A 25039-nucleotide genomic window follows, 5' to 3' on the forward strand; every position below is an offset into this window, starting at 1 on the left:
GCTCCGCCGGCCAGAACTCACTAGCTCTATAACGGACAAACCTACTCGCGTGTGTGTATGAATGTTTATGTAATGAACTCACAAATATTTTCTGATACTTTTTATGCATATGTGTTTCTTTTTTTATTTGTACCTGATAAGAAATCTTGAAAATGACCTGATTTATATGCCATCTATTCTAAACAATACTTTAGAAGCAACGCAACCATTTAAAACTACTCAACGCGAACGAAAGGGAAACTAAGGAGAAAAATTTGCGGCCAATCGGGAGGTGGAACCATTCCTTTAAATATTCCCATGTCAATATCTGACGATATTTCGTTGTTGTCATACATTTAAATATGATAGCCAGGAAAACAGGACTCATTAACTATCGACAATTTGAAACACACTGGCATCGAAACGGGACAACAAATTTTCAATTATATGCGGCCGGTGCTTCTCTGATGTGCACTGTGCTGTGCGTTTCAATCAACTTGATGACTGACTGCATTCCCAAAGTGTTCCTTTTTTTTTTTTTTATGCTTAGTAGTGGGAGCGAAGTTTCCACCTCCGCATTTAGACTTGTTGGCACATCAATAAGCGTTCAGTGTTCGACTTCTTTTCCGCATCTTCCTCCATCCACTACATCGCTACCGTCGCCCAGACGTTCGAGAAAGACACTTCATACAAATTTTACAAGCTGTGAAAATGTGATTCAGCACATGGACTGATAGCTACAGAATGTTTATGCTCAGCCTCTGCTTATGTGGCTGCCAAGGCTCGTGTGGCATTTGGCGTCAGAGAGCTGCTCTGGGATTGTTGGTTTTCGCATGAAATCCCTTTTTAAGCGCGGTCTGCTTTTAGCTCCCATCTTGAAGGAAACTCAGGCTAACAGAGCCCCAAAACTCCGAAAAAGCCGACTTGAAAATTAAAGACGAACTTTGCAAGATTTAGCGCCGTCCAATCGGCATCCAGAAGGAAAATTCCCTAGCATCCACAGCATGTGGGTACAGGTGTTCAAACACCTTTTTTCAGCGCACAAGCACTACTTGACGAGGTAAATGCAAAACCAGTAGGTATGCCTGAAGTCTCAAACTTTGACCTTACCTGAAGAAAAATATCTAAATTGCTATGCTTGAATTTTTCGTGGGAAGCCAGTCCAGAATGGCACAGTTAACTTTTTTTTTCTTTACATAAATAGCGCTGCTTTTTTTGTTGCACTCAAAGTATAGAATATTTACAAAAGAACCGTCAACCGTAATTGACTGACGTAATAGGACAAAATTTTTTATTGATTTTACGGTTTCAGTCTGCGGGACCTATAGGATCAGGGCAGGCGCTGGCCAGAATGTGCTAAAAGAAAAAAAAAAAAAACGCAGCCGACCACCTCCCGTATATAACTACCACTCCCTTGCGCTGTGCATTGCACGTTGTCTTCATCAACTTCCATCCGTGCGCTATGGATCCACACACACCGTTATCACATAGCCATCTTAATAAGGTGCCTTAAGTGGTCCCAAAGTTTTATAGTGCGCTATCACTAAAATCTTCAATCACCGATATCACCGATCTTTGTCTGAAGCCTTACCTTGAAACCCTAGCCTCGAACCGAAAGTGAAATGAAATGTGCGTATTTTCGGCTATACTTCGCATTTGGGTGACTTAATGACTTTTTTTTTTTTGCAACCCACGCCCCCTTAAAAAATAAATAAATAAATTATACCATCACCTTTCCGCTTCGCGCTATATGGTTTGCTTGGTATTTAGTACTTGCTAGCAATCAAATAGGCGCGGGCGTAAGAAATGGTGCCGATCACAGTTATAGTGTGCAGCACCACACAGTGCCGACCACGGACTCTTTAATATTTGTTTGATTAAACAAAAAGTTTTGATTAAATCAATGAATCCCCACTAACATGAAATGGAAGTTCATGGATGATGGTGACCGTCATTATCATCGTCGGCGGCTTGGTACTCCTTCAACTTTTCAACTCGGCGCTGCCAGGTATCGGGCTGCAGTACTCGGGCTGCAGTATTGCTCGGCCGTGGTCTTTCAAGGTGGCTGGGTAAGTCCGGAGTTATGAGTTATTAAAGGTCATTTACCTCACCAACGGCAGTTTTATGTTGCTGCACGCGAATGTGAGAAGGTGTCCAAAGTGGCCGATTGTGTCGTTAAGACCGAAGAATGGCGGCTAAATGCAACAGCAATCAGAAAGACTCAAATGCTGCCAAAAAAGCCGCTAAGGAAGCAGCAGCGGCGTCACCAGAGTGCGCAGTCGGCGACGCGCTCGCAATGCCGAGTCGAGCTACGGTGGCCTCTACCAAAATGAAGGCACACACGCACGGCGAACCCGGAAATCTTATGTCGACCTCGAATCGCGCTTGAGGGCCAAGGTTACGTATTTCGAGCTTGCTTCATCGGTTACATTTTTCCTTCATAGTTGATGACGAGGAAAAAATGTGTCATGGAAGGAAAATAAACTATTCTACTTTTTTTTTGGGGGGGGGGGGGATCTGACGACCGTGCGATGATTTTGCAGTGCGTTTGTAAAACACTCCTCGTCTTAAGAAATATTTTGATTTATTTCTAAGGTAGTTAGCCACGCCTATCTTCTATAGCTTTAAACAAAGAGAGCATCTTAGTCTGAGCATGTTGTAGCGGTGTCACATTTTTAAGTTTGTAGTGAAAGTGCTGATAGAGTTCAAATTGTTTAATAGATGAATGACAACAATGAAGTTAACGCAAGTTTTTTCACTAGAAGGTTGTATGACAATGTTTCGAAAGATTTTTTAGTCCTATTTGCGCATGCTAAAGCCCTTGCGTGGAACATTTTTTGGCCGACTTTTGAGCGCTGGCGCCTACGCTGCAAGGGGGACGTGTTCCTGAAATGCGGTCACTTCGTACGGACAAGTGCATTTTTCATGCTTATAAATATAGAAACTACAACCATGTCTCCTCATCAAGCATGCATCATAATAGATAAATTAATAACCTTAAGTAATACAGTAACATAAAACATTAATATTTTGTGTAGTAGGTTAATACTATAACACATTACCCCTTGCATGTTTCTTTCCATTGTTTTATTTTACACGAGCTGTTATGTACCGTCTGTTGCAGAAGTTTGCGGCCCAACGCGCCGGGCAGAGGAGCAGTGTTCCTGTTTCCCACAATGAATGACAGGTTTAAATAACCTTCATTACAATTACTCAAACGGGAGAGATTAATTACTGCTGTGCGGTTTGAAAAATTATATACGCTTGAATGAACTGAAAATGAAACCTCACGTCGACAAGTGCAATGTACAGTGCGGACAAGTCAACGAAGCACGTTTTCTAACATTTCTTCATGCGTTCTATAATTGAAAATGGCAGCCGTGGTATGTGCAAACTGGTAGTAGACACCAGTGTGCTTTCACTTGGACAAATAATGTTTTCTTATCTTTAATAACAGAGGCGTGATTGTAATTTGAACGGAAAAGTGTGCTCCGTTTGCTTATGTCCACACCTGTCCCTAATATTATAGGTATCCGTATGCTTTCCGGGGCAATGGGACCGAAGCGACGCTGATACAAGCTGCACTGTTAGTGCACATGGTGGTATAGTTTCAAAATTTTCCAATGTTTAATATTTAAATACAACCATGTAATTAGTAGGCTCACTGACTGCCTATGTCTACGGCTGACCAGCCACTTGATATGGTCAATATAAGCAACATCTTTTTTTTTTTTTTTTTTTTTAAAGTTTGCCGCGTCGATCTGAGCGCCTTAACAGATTCTAGAAAGAGGGGTAAGGAATTTTTTGCATATCCATATCTACTTTTTCCCATCAGTTGACTGCGCTTACCGGCATGACCTTACGCTCTTCGGGCAATGTACGGGTGGCGTGCGTCAGCAAATTGGCCTATGTCGAGTGAAGCAAGCAAGGATATCAATCCAACCAGCAACTTTAGTAGTTCATAATGCGCTCTTGCGTTTTTGGTGTCCAAAGCGGGTAATAGCAGCAGTTTTCAGGCTCCCTATGCCACAATTTCTGCTCCGCTGAGGCATTGCAGATTGCCTATAGCAATGGCCAAAATGTACAAAAAAGAAGAAAAAAAACTCTAGGGGGCACTTTGGATCACTAAACTGCTATGAGGCGAAAGCCTCTATCGCGCGGTGGTCCGAAGCTCTAGCACCTCTTTCTCTCTGCACTGTAGCAGATCGGACCCCCTCACGAGCCTAAGCCCGACCGAGCCCGGCCTGCAAAGTTTGTTCCTGGGCCTTGGCCAAACCCGGGATTTTTCTCTGATCAGCGGTGAGCTCTAGCTTAAAGCCGCTCGTTTGAACCAAGACTGCGCGCGTACGTAGAAAGACCTGTGTCGTGACTGTGATGCATCACTTCTTTTTTCGAACCAAGTATAAGTAGAAAGATATTCCAGCGGCAAGGATGGCGTTGCGGAAGAGAGCGTGAAAGAGAGCAATAATTTGCTAATTTGCCCCCCCCCCCCCATACCCCCCCCCCCCCCCCCAAAGAAAAAAGAAAAGAAAAAACGTAGCTAGCATGCCTCTTTTGTTCTGTGCCTCCGGCTGTTCCAATGCATTTCCGGAGATAAAAAAAAAAAAGAAAAAAAAACTTGGTACTGAAAATCGGTTCCAGAAGTTCGTTGCAGTGAAAGTAGAGAAATCATTACATTGATTATTGCAAAGGGACTGGAGGCGCCGTTAGCTGCACTTTTACAAAGTCGGTCCCTTTTTACTGCGAAAGACAACAATCGCAATGACCGTTTCCGCTAATTGAAGACCCAACGTTAAAAACTGCTTCAATAGCCTTAAAGTCCATAATCTTTGGAATTGCGGAGACTGCTCGCAAGCGGAATTTCGCCGTAGCATTTCGCACTCCGAAAAAAAAAAAAACTTCAGCTCGCCGTGCCCTCACTCTGAAATAATCCGGGCAGTTCATATAAAGCTATTTAATATAGAATGCAATTTGATTTGCAGGCTGTGATCGCATCAAACTCGTTCTAGTGTTATTTAAAATGGAACATTTTCCTGTATTTATTGCAAGTACTAGATCACTTCACGCGCTTCAATCCGAGGCCCGAGCCCGGCCCAAGCCCGAGACTAAAAGCTCGAACCCGGCTCTGGCCGCATCTTGAAGCTCGTAGTCGGCCCGAGACCACTGTAATATCACTCTTTGAATCCAGCTCTGCCCACAGAGCTATGAGTGAGGCCCAGTCCGGGACCGGCCTTTGCCTTTTTTCTAGAAACACATGAGGTGTAGAGGTAATCGGGAAAGTGCGATGCAGTGACCACAGGATGGTGAGGTCCCGAATCAGTCTAAATCTGAAGAAGGCACGCAACAGATTAGTAAGAAAGAAACCTATCAACGAATTAGCGGTGAGGGGGAGGGCAGGAGAGTTCAGGATCTCGCTACAGAAAAGGTATTCAGCTCTAACCGGGGATGGCGACATTACCCTAGTAGCAAGGAACAATAATTTAGGAGATATCATTAGTGCGCCGTAGAAGTAGGCGGTAGGATAGATAAAGAAGATACCGGTAAGCTGTCTAAGGAGACGAAGGATTTGATTAAGAAACGCCAAAGTATGAAAGTTTCCAATCCAACAGACCAGATAGAATTAGCAGAGATATCAAAGCTAACCAATAAGTGCAAAGTGGCCGATATAAGAAAGTATAACATGGAGAAAATTGAGCATGCTGTAAAAAACGGGGGAAGCCTTAAAGCGGTAAGACGAAATTGGGCTTAGGCAAAAACCAGATGTATGCGATAAGAGACAAGGCGGGCAGCGTCATCACTAATATGGACAGATAGTAAACGTAGCCGAGGAGTTCTATACAGATCTCTACAGTAGCCAAAGTAGTCAGGACCGTAATGAGATTGGCGGTGGGGAAAAACAGTCAGACGTTCAACCAGTGACGAAGGACTAGGTCCAGAAAGCATTAGAAACTATGAAAAGGGGGAAATCAGCTGGAGAAGATCAGATAACTACAGTTTTGTTGAAGGACGGGGGGGGGGGGGGGGGGGATATCGTGATAGAAAAACTGGCCACCCTATATACGTAGTGCCTGGTGTCATCGACAGTACCGGAACCATGGAAGAATGCAAACATTATTCTCATTCATAAGAAAGGGGATTCTAAGGACCTTAAAAATTACAGACAAATCAGCTTACTGTCTGTTGCTTATACGGTATTTACTAAGGTAATCGCTAATAGAATCAGGACAACATACACTGAAGTCAAGCAAAGGATCAAGCAGGTTTTCGGAAATGATACTCTACTAACGATCATATCCATACCATCAACCAAGTGATAGAAATATGCTCAGAATATAACCAGCCCTTATACATAGCATTCATTGATAACGAAAAAGCATTTGACTTAGTTGAAACTTCGGCGGTGATGCAGGCATTGCGAAATCAGGGGGTAGACGAGCCGTACGTAAAAGTGCTGGAAGTTATATATAGTGGCTGCACAGCAACCATAGTTCTGCATAAAGAAAGTAACAAAATTCCCATAAAGAAAGGTGTTAGGCAAGGAGACACGATCTCCCCAGCACTATGCACAGCTTGCTTAGAGGAAGTATTCAGAGGCTTGGAATGGGAGCAGTTAGGGATAAGGGTAGATGGAGAATACCCAAGTAATCTGCGATTTGCTGATGACATTGCCTTTCTAAGTAACTCTGGGGATGAACTGCAAATAATGATTGATGACCTAGACAGGAAAAGTAGAAAGGCAGGCTTAAAAATCAATATGCAGAAGTCTAAGGTAATGTTCAACAGCCTCGGGAAGAAACAACAGTTTACGTTAGGTAGCGAAGCACTGGAAGTAGTAGGCGAATATGTCTACTTAGGACAGGTAGTAACCGCTGATCCGGACCATGAAAAGGAAATAACAAGAATAAGATTGGGAAGGAGCGCATTTGGCAAGCACTCGCAGATTATGACTAGCAGCTTACCGGTATCGCTCAAGAGGAAAGTATACAACAGTTGCATCTTACCTGTACTCACCAATGGGGCTGAAACGTGGAGGCTAACCAAGCGGGTTCTACTTAAGTTGAGGACCACTCAGAGGGCTATGGAACGAAAAATGGTAGGAGTAACATTAAGAGATAGGAAGCGTGCAGAGTGGGTCAGAGAAATAACCTAGGTGACTGACATTCTAGTGGAAATTAAGAAGAAGAAATGGGCATGGGCAGGACATGTAGTGCGAAGAGAGGATAACCGATGGTCGCTTAGGGTAACAAACTGGATTCCAAGGGAAGGAAAGCGTAGCAGGGGGCGCCAGAAAGTTAGGTGGGCGGATGATGTTAAGAAGTTCGCAGGGGTCAAGTGGATGCAGCAAGCACAGAACCGGGTTAATTAGAGAAATATGGGAGAGGCCTTCGCCCTGCAATGGGTATATATAGTCAGGCTGATGATGATGATGATGATGAAACGGCTCACTCTGAGCAAGCACTCTTACTACATAAATAAAGAACTGGCCGACAAAGAAATTTAAATCACAGTAACGCTTGAACAAATTTGGGTTTCATCTTTTTAGCTCAAAAAGAAGTGAGGCGTTCGTGCAAGCACCTTTTTGAACATTGATTTCGAAGACGCGCAGAGAGAACACAGTTGAACTCGGAAGTCCCAACAACCAATCGAAAAAGGTCGTATAAACGCGAAATTAACTGCTTGACGTTCCCTCAAAGTTTTTATTCAGTCGTATTTCACGGCCCGCGACATCATAATATTAAAGGCTCCTCGCACCGGTGGAAGGGCCTTTTTTTCAATTAACGCGGTTTAAAGGGTTGACTTCACGGCCAAACTGGTACTCTTTAAATAGAGATGGAAAGCAAAACGACTCACGTACATTCCACGGGAACTGAGACTATGATGGGCGCAGCAGTTGAAGGCCCCTTATCATCTTGACCACTAGAGATAGTTTAACGTGCAGTGGCACCGCAGAGTAACCGGAGTGTCATGCTTTAATTCTGCCTCAATCAAAACGCGACTGCTGCAGCCAGGAACAAACTCGGGTACTGGGCTCCGCAGTTAAACGCCTTTGATCCACCGCGGCGAGGTAGAAGTAAATGCTGAAGCCGATAAACCTTTTTTTCTCTTCGCGCACCATGACTTTATGTCGTCTGTCTCTGCTGTAACGCGGCCAGTGTATTTTACTCTGCAATAGTGAATCAAACTAGGGACATTGGTCTTTCATGTGCGGACCCAAGACCTACCCGGGCCCGCAAAGTTAATCCTGGGGCCTTCACAGACTCGCAACTTCGGGCCCAGGCCCGGCTCTGTTTGGGCGAGACAACTTATATTCAGGCCCAGCCTGCAGGCCGGGCGCTGGTCTGGAATTTCGGGTCGACCAGAATGCGTACAGTCGTCTGTTCGGTGCTTTCTAATGCTCCACTTTGACAAAAAAAATAATAAGTACGTACTGAGTACCTAGTATTTCCACGTCTGTTTCATGCTTATTTTAAGTGATAATATTTTCCGTCCGATAATCTCACCTAGTTTAACTCAAGCTCATCCGAAGGTCTTGTTGTTCTAGGATGGTCCTGGTCGGTCACGGATAAATACCGTATAATAGTGGGTAGCTTAAATTCACAGCTACGAGCTGCAAGCATCGACGGGTTGTTCCTCTTGCAGTAAAGTTTCCTCTATATCTGCTTAAGTTACAGCTCAACCAGAGCGGTCCCTACAAACTATAAACTGAGTGGCATTTAAACTAAAAGTCAAGCTATAGGATTTGCACGTGACGTGACTTTATTAGCCAAGTGCTTACATGAGATAGCTCTAACCGCTTTCTTTGTGATGTTAAGACCATTGTTGCCAACTCTAAAATACGAAACTCGCTATAGGAATCACCAAAATCAGCTAAAAACGGCTAAATTCAATAGTTCCATCAAAATGCCAACCTTATACACTTTATTTTCTGACTTTGTCTGTAAACAATGTGGCCAATATTACCAATTTATTACAAAGCACTATTCTTGTTTTGACTAGGAACTCCGGATGCCTTCTCAAAGTTTAAATGAAAGGTGCAAAAACACTTCGTTCTTTCCTGACTATTAACTGCTGACTGCAGGAACTTTCAACTGCATCCCACCAGACCAACATCAGCATATAGAGAGCGAACTCAGCCCGCTCGATGAAGAGATTTTCATCGTAGGTACTTACTTGTCCACACAGCCTCAGGAGGCATCTGTGCTTCCACGGTTGTTCCACCTGACGAAAGTAGGCTTCCTGCATCGCTGATGAATGGCATCTCATTGACGTCATGCGCTCATGCGACTTTCTTTTGCAGAAATGAAAACATTTTTAATGAACTTATGCTATTCTTGACAAAATATGTGAAACCACTGAAAACCACCAGAAAAAAAAAACCAACAACACCTTAAAAACCGCTATTAAGCGTTCCTCCCGCAATACTTTTTTCCCCACTAAACAGCGTAAAAACCCGCTAAATGTATCGTGAAAACGGCTAACTTGGTAAAGCTAGTTAAGACCAGATTTAGTGTCATGCCTAATTCTGCTGCTTGCTCGTCTGTTCTCAAACCGTCGTCAAGCTTTTCCGTTTCTCCTGACTACTTTCTCGGTCATTCTCCTTTTGGCACGAGGCCTATAACGAAACAGCCTTCCACGCGAACGTTCAGTTAGGCGCCGCTACGCATTACAGCCTTTCCCTCTTCGACAGCAGGACCTTGTTCACGGAAAGTGGGGCGAACAAATTAGAAGGGAGGCACACGGGCACGCACTGAGGGTTTAACGCTTCTGAGTATCCCGCTTCCGACTCGGGCGATAGAAAAAGAGATGGCAATAGGAAAGCATTGGCCCCTTACAGGCGGCCGCGGCTCGCAGCCAGGAACGGCCATACGGACTCCCAATGAGGCAGTAGCTAAGCCGACGCCCTCCTTCCCATGACGCAAAACTTTCGTCCTCGGGTTCATAAAGCAGCGGGATTCTCAGAGAATGTAGGCATGTCTGTGGGAGTAGCCACTCGCTTGTCCTAATGAGGCGCATACTGCGAAGAGCTCCCGTGCAGGTATTCGCCCCTTTGGGCGCACCGGGCTTTCGCCATAAAAACAGCTTTCCCTTAAGCACGACCGCTGGTTAGCAAGAAAACTAAAGCTGAAATGACGAGATTAAGATCGTATGCTTACTTCTTTCATTCTGTCAGATATGTTAATCGCCCGTGCACGCAAAAAGCTAGTGGTGCGTGACACTTTACAATACAGTGCTTGTCGCCAGCAAACAGCTCACAAGGAAAGTTGAGATTTCACTAGTAGTTTAGCACTTCGACAAAACAAACTGAATGGCGATTACACACCTTGGTAACGCGGAAAGTCAGCGCCAGTTGGCAGCAATCAGGATCATGCACAGAGAGAACCAGCCCGGGAGGAATGCCTGTGAGGGATGCCCGTGTGGGATTCCGGCCTCCAAGCCTCACTTCCTCCTTCCTCTGATGTACACGATGGGCTGCGTGAACGCGAAATGATTAGAACACGAACAAGCCTTTCCCGGAAATTTTGTTCTGCTTTGGGAAAATGTGTGTGAGGCACAAGGTACATACTGGGTATGTGCTCGGATATGGTGGCTAGCTTTCTTCCGGCTACGCCAGACTGCACGAACGGCACGGATGTTTTTTGATTGGTAATATCCCGAAGACGACGACCAACACGTTTTACCCAGGAATAAAAACAACATTGTAGTAACGTGCAACACTGCAATGTGTTTGGGCGACGTTGTTTTGACGAAACGGCCTGCGGTCGATAGGAAACGTTCTGGACCAGCAGCTTATCGGTCCTCAGTGAGAATGGTTGCCAGGATCCTTCGTTCGTCTAGCACGCGATTCCTGGCTTGTACACGGTTCTGTTTACTAAATGCGCCCCATCGGAAGGTTCTTGCGGTTCTTTAATTGCGGTTCTTTAATGTGCGATGACATAGCGCCACACGTTTCCATTTCGCCCCCGTTAAATGCAGCAGCAGCGCTCATGATTGCACGGAACAACTTGAAGGGCTCAGAAGCCCAGTCCTTGAGCCACAGTTCACCACGATAGACCTACCTATTCATTTTATTTGTCTTTGCGAGGAGAAGTGACAAAAGGCCCTCTTCACCTCTATTGTCACTCCAATATTAACGAACGGAGTATTTGGGTTCACTTAAGTTTCGTTTTGTGTTTCACCCGCTGGTGTAGGGCGAGTTTCTCCGCATTTTAACTCCATAGCTTTAAAGGCCTCGTTACCCAAGAATCCCGGCGCCGGCGTTGTGAGCGGAAAAAAAAAAAAAACGGACATGACGCTGGAAAGTATCAGGTGGCGGCAGCAGCTGGCAGTAGCTGACATGGCCGAGCACTGATTCTTGGATGGTTTTTGTGACTTAAGGAGAACACATGACATCACTAAGTTGGGAGGAACTGCCAACTTGGCTTGCTACTTTGAGGGAGGAAGGTGGAATAAGAATCAACCTTCAAGGCGGTTCTTGGCTACCGAGTCAGGGACACTACTAGGAAGCGCAGACACGTTCATACGGCGTGGTTAAAGTGGGGCTTTATATTACGGTTGGTCGGCAAAGACCGGTGGCTGGATATCTTGGCAGCTTAGTACTGTATGCTTATAAAAATGTGTGATATATAAGAGGCACTACTCGAGGCGTTGGTAAGCAAGCGAGCAAAGGCGAACGACGCGAACGAGGAACCGCAATAAGGGAGCCCTTAGCGATATCGCGATCGTATACTCAATAAAGGCAAAGCTTAAATGGCCCCGTAATTATTTCCGGTTTAATTCCAATGCTGACGTGTATTGCATTAAAAAAATATAACACTATGAAGCCGTTGGACACGAGTTGTACTGAATCATGCCCTATATTCTGTGGTGTGGTATGCGTCTATATGCGTACACGGTGAGAGACTTGCCAGTCGGTCAGCTGCCGGGAAGGGGCCTAAGTCAAGCCTTAGCCAAAACTGCGTCGAGCCGCGTACTCACGTCTCAAGCCGAGCTTGGCAGTCCGGGTCAAGTTAACTTGCGTAGATATCTTCGTGCAGATACAGTAGATTCACAGTAGATTCACAGATACCTTGCAGAAGAGTGCAGAGATAACTTCGCGGGTCAGAACCGGGCTTTGGCTTATAGTTTGGAGCCAATTCTGGCCCCAGGCCTCTGACTAAGCCGCGTGCTATGCTCTACATCCCGAGTTTCAAATAAGTGGCCGCAGTGTCTATTAAACGAGGTATTCTATGCAGGAATTTAAAAAGCTTCATTGATAACATTTCAGCCCGACAGAGCGAACGGCTCTCATATATTGATTAGCTGGCTCCCAGCGTACATGCCTGGAATAAAAAAGTAGTTCCATGCATATAAAAACTAACCTCATAGACTATTCAAGTCGCAAGGATAGTAGAGTTGCCTACATTTTATGCGGGAAGCATCAACACATTTATGAACAAGAAAAGGCACCCTAGCCCTCATTTTCGCTTCGAAGAGAAATAAAAGCGAAGCAGGCGCATGTAAATAATCGCGTTTCCATCATTATGATTGTAGCGATTCACATTCCTGAGATTCCAATGATAGTCAGGACAGCAACACCAGCAGATGGCATCTGAGCATTATTCTGTATCGTTATCATGAAATAGCAAACCTAATAAGGGGCTTCAGTGATCAAACCAGCACTTTCACCAGCGGGGTATTATGCGGCCTTTGTCAGCAGAGTCCTATTGTAATTCTGGTGATATACGCGGATATGTGTATCATGAATACAAAGAAAAACAAGCAGTTCAAAATTTTCGCAGAAACTTCTACAGAGAAACAGGAATACGTTTGGGCACATCATATCCTGTAATGTGAAGTCACTGAAAAAAAAAATGAAAATGAACAAGGGCGGATTACGTTCATAAAGTGAACGAGCACTCACTTGTAGCCTGTGTGGTAGGAACGTTAAACGTCGATGAAAGGTGGGCACGCCGGATCGTCCTCGCTCGCCTGGCGAACATACCTCACAGGGTTGCTGTTATCTCCTTCCTCTTCGCACGCATAAACGCAAACATTTAAAGAACTGTTTATCGCGTGCGTCGTCAGTTAGCTATACATCTGTACCACGATGCCGGTCAAAATGAATATTTCCTCGTTGATCCAAAAAAAAAACCAGTTGCACTTCAAGCCCAGTAACGTCCTCCAGAAAAGAAAGCGCTGTTTAGGAGCCCTCTTGACACAGAATTCGCTTTCAGCCCTGCCGTACGTGGCAAAGACGTTATCAGTTGTTTGGGCCGCGCCGCTGCGAGACATTGACCGAGGAAAGTGAGCTCGCGATGCTCCCCGGCGCGTTCAGGAGGTCAACTCTAAGCGGGAACCATTGAGTCCGCTATAAAGGGCACCCTGCGTCGTAGACCGCCGTCAGACGAAACTGAGAGCCAGCAGTGGATACCAACATGAGAGCAGTCGTAAGTACATGTGCTGTCTACAGCGTTTTAGCTGTGTTGTACTGGCGACTTCGGGCAGTGCCACATCTTGGGGTAGCTCTACACCCGCAGTCCTCAGTGCGGTTGAAGAGCTTCTTCAAGGTTTCAAAATGTGCTCCAGTTTTTGTAAACTGCTTATAAATGCAGCATATATAGCGAATCGCATTCCGAGAATGTGGCGCTCCAGCGCCACATGAAACAAAGCCCTGCATCATCTCTTAATTTCCAAATTAAGAGATGATGCAGGGCTTTGTTTCATGTCGCCTTGGCAGCTTCGACGCAAGCTACACGCAGGTATCAAATCTGCCGTCAAACCGTGCGTGCGTTATGGGAATATCTGCATTTGCAATGAATCGGAACCTTTGAAAATGCGGACAGTATTAACACACGAATATGTTACGTCCAAAGCTGAAGTGTCGCATCGATTCCTCGCGAAATTGCTACGAATAATGATTAGTTAACACCGTGACTAATGATACTCTGACTGTACTCTCCTTGCGACTCAGGTCTTCGCCGTCGTCCTGTACGCGCTCCTGGGAAAGGCCTCTGCTGGTGCTCCCGGCGCAGGGGCACCAGGTCCCTTCATTGGAGGGGGCGCAGGTGTACTCGGCGGCCAGGGTGTGGGCATTCGTCTCGCTCCTGGTCAAGCAGCCCGACTTGCTGCCGCTCTTGGTGGAGGATTCAACGGCGGACTCGGAGCCGGACTCCTTGGGGCTGGAGGGCCAATAATTGCAGCACCAAATGGCCAAGGAGTGTCGGTACCCGCACCGGTGGCAACTCCGATTGCGTCTGTGGTATTTCTAAAGCAGCCTGTTGTGAACTTGCGTTACGTGACGAAACCGGTTATTAAATATGTAAAGCACCCGGTGGCCACTGTTCATCACGCCATCAGACCGGTTGTTCGCGTGGGCCAGGCGGCCGGAGGAATCAGTCTCAACGGACATGGCCTTGCCGGCTTTACATCGGGGCTCGGTGGTGGAGCTGGCACCCTTGGTGGAGGAGCGGCTGCGCTTAATAGCATAAACAACGTAAAAGCTGCCGCCATTAAAGCGCACGCAGCGCACGTAGCTGCCGCAAACGGTTTGGCTGGGCCAGCGCATGGTGGCGCGGGAGGTCTCGAAGGCCTTGGTGGGCATGGCCTTCTCGGTCATGGGCTTCCCGGACCCTCTCTCGTTGGCCTCGGCGTCGGAGGCCCCGGGCTGGGAGGACCAGGACTTGGTGGACCAGGAGTTGGAGGACCAGGACATGGGGGACCGGGACTCAGTGGACCAGGACTCGGAGGACCAGGACTCGGTGGTCCAGGACTAGGAGGGCCAGGACTGGGACCACTAGGACTACATGGTTTGGCCATGCAAGGCTTAGGAATGCACGGCCTCGGTGGGTTCGGTGGTCCTGGACTCGGAGGACCTGTTTTCGGAGACCTCGGTGGACCTGGAATTGTGGGTCTTGGTGGGCGCCATCCAGCTTTGATCGGCATTGGGCTGGGTGGTATTGGTTATAGGGGTGGCCCGGCTTATAAAGGCGGCCTCGGAAATGGTGGCGCAGGAGGTGACGGCGGCACCACACTTCTAGGCGCGATTGGTGCAGATGGTGTTGATGGAGCTGTTGCAGCTATCAGGACAGCGCACAATTTATCTCCAAGTGTGGCTGTTAAATCGGGTGGAAAGCCTTATTAGGAAGAAATATTGTTTGTGTGATGTATTCTTTCCCAGCTAATATTGCAGAAAAAGAATGCGTCATTGATCCCAGAACAAAAGGAAAAATAGAGACCGAATTTGTAGCGCGGCAGGGGTCTGTGTTATTTTCGAGGCACTCACAGAAGTTTGCGAAACACGGAAGTCAAGAAAAGGCTGAAATCTTTTTAGGGGCTTTGGGTGCAGGGTTATATTGGCTGTTACCAAGTGCTCATCGCGGAGTGAAATGCCTGTATGCTAGCATTGCTAAGAAATCAAGACTCTTTGTGGCTTCCATGTTTTCCAAACTTCTGCTGGAACCTGCAACTGTATGCTCGTAAGACATAGTGGACATACTTTAAGAAAAAAAGATAGTCTTCGTTACGGAAGATAAATTTGTTTTGTTACTATGTGACATAAAAAAAGCACATTTTAAATTAGAATGTGGTTTTTAGTGCTTTTACTGCGGAGCATCGCAGTAACAATAAGTCAGCAAGCCAATGATGGCACAATAGCAAGGCTGTCTGTGGAATGTCATTTCCTTTGTCGAGTGTGTGAGCGAGGCTGCCGTGAGTGAAGTAGGGCGTGCGCACGAAAGTGAACGACACTGTAGCAGTTGAACTGACAGTGTTGTTCCAACAGAATGCTTGAATGGGAAAAGTGGCTGTGTGTCTGAGAGGTATATCATCTCATTACCGAAGCCCGGTTGTTGCATATATGCCATCATCAAATCTGGTGCTTTACCTGCATAAACACTGTATTAGTAGACGATAGAAAATAAAGAGCTACTGGTACCGCTTTCTTTGGAGTGATTGTGCCACATGCAAGATTTCGAAAAGCAAGCTCTGAACAAAAGCTGCAGAATGGCCCAGGTATGTACGGTATATAGAACTCAGCCGTATGCCCTTAAAAGGTTGCACACTGGCTCACTTAAAGGTTTTCACCCCGTAAAAGTTACCTGCACACACAGCTTCGAGGGAGCTCGAATATGTGTACTCATGAATGGACCGAAACGACGGAGAGAAAGCTAACATCGGCCGATGATGTAAGCTGTGAGAACGTCAATAGACAACGAGAGAAGCATATCGGCACTAAAATGCTGGAAAGCGCGTGTCCTCACACTTTAGTTTTCTCGCGGGTGGTTTAGGTTCTCACTGCACGGAGTCATCATTTATTCCTGATCGCGCTCCACCAAATGTCAAGGGGAGCTGCACTGTCTTCCACTACAATCATGTATACACCAGTTGAAGAAATACGCAAGTGCACTAATGGCGGTACCTAATGCAGTTCCGCCATACGTGCGTTTTAGTGTCCAACACAAACCATGACGCCCGCCGGGAGTGGTGCAGTGGTTACCGCGCTCGACTACTGTTCCCAAGGATACGGGATCGAATCCCGACCTCAGCGGCCGCTTTTCGGTGGAGCCGAAAAGCCAGGCGCCAGTGTGCTGTGCGATGTCAGTGCACGTTAAAGAACTCCAGGTGGTCGAAATTTTCGGAGTCCTCCACTACGGCGTCTCTCATAGCCTCAGTCGCTTTGGGACGTTAAACCCCATTAGCCAAACCAAACAAACCATGACGTAGCCTTTGTCTCGCTGCTAAATACAGCTGCACCAGTGCACAAACAATTTGTTTTTCTCAGTCTTTAACATGATCCTCGCGTTCTGCATCGTTCAGCTTACTCGGTGGTCTCTTCAGAGCTGCCACTGGTACGCAGCTACCCACAGCACGGCTGCTCGTCACTCTCTGCTGAAAAACTGAGCATATGACAAATTTAGTTCAACCGACCTGCACGAAGTACCACCGTTCAATGATGCTGATATAAGTGCTACGGTCACGTAGCCTCCTATTGAGAAAAGTTGAGACTCACAACACTTGCTGACACGTACGATAAATACACCCTGTCCGCGCGAAGTTCAGAAAACAACACGTACTTGGCAAGTACATCAGAACACAATGAAAAATGAAGGTATGGGGAAATTCTTAGAATAAGGATGTGCGCCGAACGAGCGATTATACTTTCGAAAAAGCTATCTTTGCGTTCAAGATGAAATGGCAGGCCTCGTTAAAAAGCAGAATAATGTATACTAAGTAAAAGTAATTGGCGCGAAAAATGTATTGTTTAATGATCTAGCTGGAAGCTGCATTTATAAGCGCTCTGCTGCATGACAGGGGCGTTAGGAGGGCAATTCAGCCTTTGGCCTGATGGATTTAATGCCTTTGTAATTATGCCATGACCTGAATACGATCTCATCACCTGATTTTCAAGAACCAGATCTATGCCTGGATCCTAGCAGTTTTATTCGACGCAAAAATTAGCACAGAATTGCAACTTCAAGCTGATTCAGAAAAAAGGGTATATTTTGGATTCTACTTGCTTGGTTCTGCACGCCACTGATGCACACAACTACAATTAGACTCGCAAATGTGAATTCGTAGGACATGCTATATAGTAAACGAAATCAGATGACCCTTTAAAATCCAAACACCAGACTGTGGTCCATCCGGTCCATGGGCAAAAAATAGCATTCACCATGGCGAGCACAGAAATGCAAGTGATGTAGAAAAGCAGATTTTTTGCGTGAGTTTGGTTTTCAGGTGCCGGAACATGACCGCCATTGTGTGGGAGATTTTTTAGTGGGTATGTTATCTTTTAAGGCAGTAGAAGAAACTACGTATATGGTACCTTAATTGGTAAAATATTTCAATGCGGTTTTTTTTTTTTTCGAGACTGTCGACAATTTGTGCATTAATACTTTCTTGCTGAAGCACATAACCAAAAAAAAGTCTAATTTGTCTTCACTGATTAATCAACTCCGGAAAGCGAATGCAATACCGCAGACATGACCACACGACTCTCAACAGCATTCAATTGGCACTTGGCCGGGATACTTCTTATTTTTGTTAAAGTCTGGTTATCTTTATCTGACGCCTATGTAGCAACGCCAATGGCAGGGAGGGCAACATGATATTAACATGGCCGGATTCCACTCCTTGTCTCCAGCCCGTCACTCTTCAGAGCCGTCGCTCGTGACCGGTACCGAATACGTTTTAATGAAGACAGTTACTTCATCTGTCTCTTTTTCCAGGAGTAACCAATTTTCATTGGTTGCGTGTGACAGGCAGCCAGCGACACAGACGTCGTCACGATTTTTGTTAAGCTGGTTATAGGAAGTAAGGTGGCGAAATTTATCAAAGTTATGCTGAATACTAAACCGCCAGCTATCGTCACCGCCCTAAATATGGGTCACAACTGCAATGACAACTAACTACATGCAGGTTTCCAGCCATTTTTTATCACAATTTTGTGCCTCGACATTCAGAGGCATTATTCTCGCGTCTGCAGAACAGAGTATACAAGCAGCAATAAAATCACGACTGTAAAGACCATGGCAATGAAGACCATGACGTGTCGCTGCATAGGTATACGAGGATGGGTTAGCCATGTTATCCAGGCGAGCTTAAAAGCAAAAGAACTGCTCTTTGCATGATCAGCAGGAAACTATGGATTACTGCGTTTTGTGTATGTGCTTACAAAAATAAACCAAAAGTTGTGCTTACAAGTACAACTTTCGTGCTTGTAAGATAACAAAAGTACAGTAGGATATTTGCTCCATATTCTTTTTAGCTCCTCTAAATTGTAACGCTAAAAAATGAAGAAAACAAGAGTTGTATGAGATATGGTATATTGGAATTTACTATGATCTCACCAACGACGTTCATGAATTTTAAGAGCATAATGTAATCTTCAATGCGATGCGGACATGAAGATACTAGAAAAAGCTGTTCTCTTAGCCACACCGCCAAAATCGGTCAAGTGCACGCTAAATCTTTGGTTTAGGCACGTTCCCCAAGCCTGTATAATTTAATTACGGGCTCGGATATTATTGTCGGCCATAAAATGAATACAGCTGACGCATTTAGCTACTTCCTTCATTACACTCTTTCATTTCACAATCAATTTTTTTTCTTAAAGAAGCTGAATTCTGCATTTTGCTTCTTTCCTAACTATATAAGCACGGCTTATTCAATCTGCGGCACAAAATTTTGAAGAAATGCGCCAATTCAGAGCGCCCCCTCAAGTTCCGAAGCTAGGAGAAACATACACAGTCACAAGCGCTCCGGGCTGAACTGAGCGGCTCTAGCAGTTGGGGTACTTTCCCAGTTTTAGTGGCTTTGTGACTGGTCTCCATACGGCGCCCTGAAGAGGATTTTCATAATAGCACTGCAATTTGTTAAACATAGTGTGTAATGCGCGAAATCAAGGCCCTAAATTTTCATAAATGGTCAGCGCATGTGTGCGTTCTTATTGCTGTGACGCGCACGAATGCTGCAGAATAAAACTGTTTTGATAAAGCTGCGAAAATTCACCCCCCTGTGCAAGACATCAGCAATTTCATATTTAAGACAAGCGCGTGCGGTACTCCGCGGCAAGTGGGCCTGTGGCGCACACTGGCAAACCGTTCAGGCGTAGATGGCCACTTTCCATGCCAAAGGCCAAGGCATTTCGACCAGTTAACGCCACTACCGGTGACGTGACTGAATTCGCGCACACACTTCACAGCTTGGCATATGCCCCCCTCGTCATCGGTAAAAACGCCGATGTCGTCTGCATACGCTAACAGCTTTACTTCGGCTGCTTGTACCTTGAATCCCTGAATGCTATTACTTTTGGGTATTTTCAAACAAAGGATCTCCATATAGATACAAAATAAAAGAGGGCTGAGGAGACAGCCCTGGCGTACGGAACGCTGTATGCTGATGGGGGCCCCTAAACACTTGTTAACGATTACTCTCGTCGTGCAGCTCCGCTACGCCAAGGCCACGCCCTCACGGACAACAGAACCGACATTCACATGGTCTAAAATTGGTAAAATTGGTTCATGAGCGACACAGCGAAATGCTTTTGCTAAGTCTATCTGTAAAAAGGCCGCCCGACCATTACTGTCATCACAGTATTCTAGTACACTAAGCGCTTTGGGACATTGGTAAAAATGGAGCGCCTTTTAATCCCACACGTCTGATGAGGCCCAACTATGTCACTAATCACGGTCTGCAACCTTTGCCCCAGAACCTTCATAAAAATTTTGTACTCCACGTGTGTGAGTGCTATTGGCCGGTATGCAGCAACCAGTCATAACTAATTTCATTTGTTTTCGAAATGAGCACAGTGGGAGACGACCCATATGACGGAGGCAGAGCCTTTTCTTTGAAGGCTTCGTTCGTCGTCAGGACAGGGGCTATGTGCTTAAGTACTTTATAAGAAACCGCACTGAACCCGTCCGGTCGAGGGGATTTACCGGGCCCAGGGGATTTAATTTAATAATTGCGTGTTCCACCTCCGATTCAGTTATGTCCAGTACTAATCTGTCTTTTGTTTCGTCGTCTAGACGCGGTAGCTCAGCTATAAACTCATCCTTAAATGTGATAACGTCTACCGGGTGCAATGTTTTGATGTGGTTGATGTCTGTTGATAATACCCCTCCCCATTCTATTTCTTCGATGTGATTCCTTTCAGCACGGGCTTTTTCTAAACCGGGCGCTCTTTTCGTTAGCGCTTCGCCTGCAGCTTTCTACAGCCCTTGCCCTAACCAGCCTTCCTCGGTAACGTTGTTTCTCAATTAGTTCTAGCTTTGTTTGGTTTTCTTTATGTCCTCTATACATTCACCCGGTGCTCGGCTTTGCTATGGCACCATTTTATGAAGCAGTGTCCTTAACCGCACTTCGTTTTGTTTCTCTTCGTGACTTATAACAGCAGCTCTTTCGATTGCTTTGAATTTAAAGGCTTCTTTACGTAGCTCCCACTGCTGCCAAACCTTCGTTTTTTTACTTGGGTCTATTTTTGCTATTTCTTCTCTTACTGCTCGACTGTGCAATCCATCCTCAAGTAGCTTGTTGTTTAACTTCCACATTTCCCACTAAAACCAAATCCCACGCTTAACAATGACGACGACACCAGAGGTACTTGGGAGTTCCGTTTATGGCTTACCGTGGCCGTGAATAGTATTCGAGAGGGCAGACTAAAGAGATGAAGGACAAAGCTGAAAAGTGGAGAGGGACCGACCTATCTATTTTTGCCAGGGCCACAGTTTGCAAATTGTTGTTTATCAGGAAGCTCTGGTATGTTATGCAGGTGTTTCACTGTTCACGGTTAAGTATTCAGAAGCAGCACAGGACTTAAAGCGGTATTTGTTTCGGCGTCTGAATGGGAGCGCTGCAGCCGGATCAACTTGTTCAGACGAGTAAAAGAAGGTGGGCTAAGATTGGGCCACCAGTTTTTGCGGCAGTCGGTCAGTCGGTTTTTGTTTTTACCCTTTCTTACGCACCGTATGCCTAGTTCTACTGAGGCGGCTGCTCCCGGAGTAGGTTATTTCAACTGAAGATTTTTCTGCAGGGATTAAGGGTTATTATAGAAAAGTCGTAGCAAGTATGCGGTTTCTTTCAGCGCGGTTTTCGAGCGATTATTTGTCAACAGTAAAACGAAATAAATTGTAATGTGCATTGTGTGACATTGTGTTCCCAGTGCCTTTGTACAGGGCCTTGTACAGTGGAGTCCCAGGTGCGGATGTGTTAAAAAGGGTATAAACAATGCAGGTGACGCCAGGAGCAAAAACCTTCTTTTTTTGAAATTTCACACCGGAACCTTGCCTGTAAAAACATTTTTGGAGGAAAAAGGATTATTTATACCATGAGCATCACACTGTTTAATATGCAGCAAGCCAGAAACAATAGATCATGTTTTTTAACACTGTTGGGAAGGGGTATATTTTTGGGACATATTGCAAAGAACGCTAATGAAAGAGTTTTCGCTAGACCCGCATGCCATCCAGTGCTAGAAAGTGAGGATAGGGTACCATTTGATTTAATTATGCTGATGGGCCTCCACTGTATATGGCGCTCAAGAATGGCTAGTTACCATTGTGATAAAGATGCACGGCCGGCCAGAATTTATTTTCGGAAAGCGTGGACAGGTTTTTGGCAATCCAGAAAGCTGCTGCAGAACCTCCCGAGTGGCTCTCAAGACCTTTGTCGTGCATGCGTGTCATATGTAAATAGCGTTTGTGTGATTTTTGTCGATTTTGTTTTCGTAAAGTGCAATGTATCAAGACCAGGCAACAAAGAATGAAAAGAGGTGGGCCTCTGGCGGAATGGATAACGCGTCTGACTACGGAAAAGAAGATTCTAGGTTCGAGTCCTAGCAGTCTTGCATGCGTTGTCATTTCTTTTTAACCTTAGCCCTATTCTCCCTACAACACTGCCTCGTGTGTTAACGGGGCTGGTTTTTGTGCGACGTTCGCTAAGCCCTTTCAGAAAACCTGCGCTATAGGAATGCTCTAGGATTCCAGAAAGTACGCTATAATTTCCTAATGCTGCTAATCGTATTACCACTTTTATTATGTTAGAATTTCAGTGATGTATCGAAGTATCGGCGATACAGTACCGAGTATCTGTATCGAAACTCGATTTCGATCCTGTATCTTGTATCGGCATCGGAAATACAATTTTTTAGGGTATCGAGTATCTGTATCGAAGGTACTTCACCGAATTATCTTGCCCAGCCCTGTATTGCGGAGGGGGGAATAGAGTGTACATGTGCTGTGAATATACTGTACAATTAACGCTGTATGGCATTGTTTTCCCAACCAGTTATGGTGCAGAGGGAGTATATTTAAGGGATTCTAACGTTCCTTTACAGATATTTATTCCCGCTGGTTCTAATGTTCTAAATTTATAGATTAGATATGCCTCTCTATATTTTCTGTCCCTCGCAGATTTAAAGCCTAACTGGAGAATATATAATTTAATTTCTTCGGACTTATTAGGTACGTCTGCACCGAACCTGCTTTAGGTGCTGATTAATCATCCACCCCGCATTATAGATTTTCCTGGTACTGCCGCTTTTATTTCTTTTTCAGGCAACATGATCACCGGTTCCAAGATGAGAAATACATACTGAAGATGCGTTTTTTTTTTTTTTATTCACTCCTTGACCAACTTTCTTCTCACCCACTCTGTCCCTCCCCACCTTTTCTTCTTCGGAAGCAAAAGCATATTCAAACCCCAGCCAGTGATGATCGCTCTGCCCAGGCGAAGACAAGTCCGCTTGTCGAAACTTTGGCGTGACCTAAGAATTAACTTAGGCTCCCCCCCCCCCCCCCCCTTTATTTTAGAGTAAGTCGGAGCGTGACGGAAACAACATAGCTGCCTGTTTTTCGAGATCTACAACTTTTACGTTGATACCTTTTCACGCAAGGCAATAATTACAAAAATAGATTATTAGTCTTTACTACTTAATTAACTTTAGTGAACAAAAATATACCAAAGGTTACCATAGGCGACTCTGAACAGCTCTGAATTGGTTTCACTGGGCTAGGGCTAACCGTATTTTTCAAAATCTTGGTCCAAGTTCGCTGGAACACCCTGTGTCCCAGCTAACTTTTGCCTCCGTCAGCAGGCTAGTAGCTTTTGTCATACAGTATAAATAGTGCTGTCGAAATCTTACAGGACTGCGCTTAAGTCTGCCGAGGAACGGAAAGGGGGAAAGCCACTTTACTGGACCGTTTTCATTAAATGCAATCGTTATTTTCATTCCTGCTATCGTCAAAATCATCATCATCACTACCACTGTTATCATCATTATCAACTAAATTCACCGTCATTGTCATCACTGCTATCGTTTTCATGCTAGACAAGGAGAATTATGATCAGTTTTTCACGAGCCCGGCGTGGAGGCACTTAGTCAACAAAGTTGATTGAGTGCCTTCGAGATTCCTCACTCAAGCATGGCACTCAAAGATGAGAGAAAGGCGGCAATTGATTTTAAGACGCTCCAAAACCATCCTTGCATAGCCCACTGAGAGAAGAACCTGCCTTCGCCGGGCAAAAGTCCACTGATACCTGTCCCTTCGCTTATCTTCACCAATGGCTCTTCCTTAAATCATTCCATCCTGCATTACTTTTCCGCATTTCGGCTTCACCCTTTGTGATTATTTGTTTCTTGTGTCTTTCTTTTTTTGGGGGGAGGTTTCTTTTCCCGGCCTACGTCCCAAACTTTTCCCTCCCGAACCGTCGAAGTTTTCTTGATTGAAATCTCAGCCTTCCAACTCCAGCTTATTACTTCCTCCCCACTTTTATGGCCAACATTTTCAAGCTTTTGTCAGAACGCAATTCATCGTCTTTCAAAGTAGTCATGCCCATCATCTCTTCTCTGAACACTGACACTCCCCCTTTATTTCCCCTCCTCTATTGCTACATGTATGTTCTCATTTTATATTTATTTCGCCTTCACATGTGCATCTATATGTGCTATCATGAATTATTGTCTCTTTCGGTCGAATTGACCTGACCCTTCTTGTGTTGCTATAGGTACAAACAAGAACGTTATATTATTGGATGCTACTCTGTCCATTCCACTCCAGGCATCGTATTTATTTTGTAAAACAATGTTTTGTTTGAAAAAAAATATATATCGACTTGGAGTAAGGTTTAGCGCGCTCGGCTGGGTGTTAGAGGGGTGGTAGCTAGTTTCCCAGTGGAGACACTGATTGGAATATTCCGCTCCCACTTCATAATTATTTTTGAAAACTTTACCTACTGTTTTTTTTTTTTTTTTTTTTTTTTTTTTGGAGTTTTAAATAGCCCATGCAAGCGCAGGGAACGTTTTTAGACAAACTTCTGCCATGCTCCGGAGGCTTCGCTATATTCCACCTACATGTACACAACTGCGTCCTGCGAAATTACAGTTTCTTGAAAACTAAAAGGTGTCCTATAAAAATGACGTTTACAAAGGGCCCCTACTCTAAAGTGGCAATTCACTTCTGAGTAGCATTCTTATCCGCAAGGAGAAAAAAAAAATACGCGGACGTTAATTATGAGACATGCTGAGCCATAACCGAAGCCATTAACGAAGAAATACTGTATATTTTTTTTTTTTTGCTATAGC

The 25039-nt window shown here is 45.1% G+C and overlaps 1 protein-coding gene across 1 annotated transcript; it reads left to right on the forward strand.

The window, feature by feature from the left end:
- The first annotated feature begins 1898 nt into the window (after nt 1-1898).
- Nucleotides 1899-15100, forward strand: LOC146204227 (uncharacterized). Its single transcript, XM_084604497.1, has 3 exons — nt 1899-2048; nt 13931-14537; nt 14652-15100. Exons 1-3 carry the CDS (start codon nt 1899-1901, stop codon nt 15098-15100), a joined length of 1206 nt encoding a protein of 401 aa, XP_084460623.1.
- Nucleotides 15101-25039: the final 9939 nt, after the last annotated feature.

The sequence above is a fragment of the Amblyomma maculatum genome, chromosome 1, assembly GCF_055883805.1.
Source record: "Amblyomma maculatum isolate TAMU_Amacu chromosome 1, ASM5588380v1, whole genome shotgun sequence".
Classification (NCBI taxonomy): Eukaryota; Metazoa; Arthropoda; class Arachnida; order Ixodida; family Ixodidae; genus Amblyomma; species Amblyomma maculatum.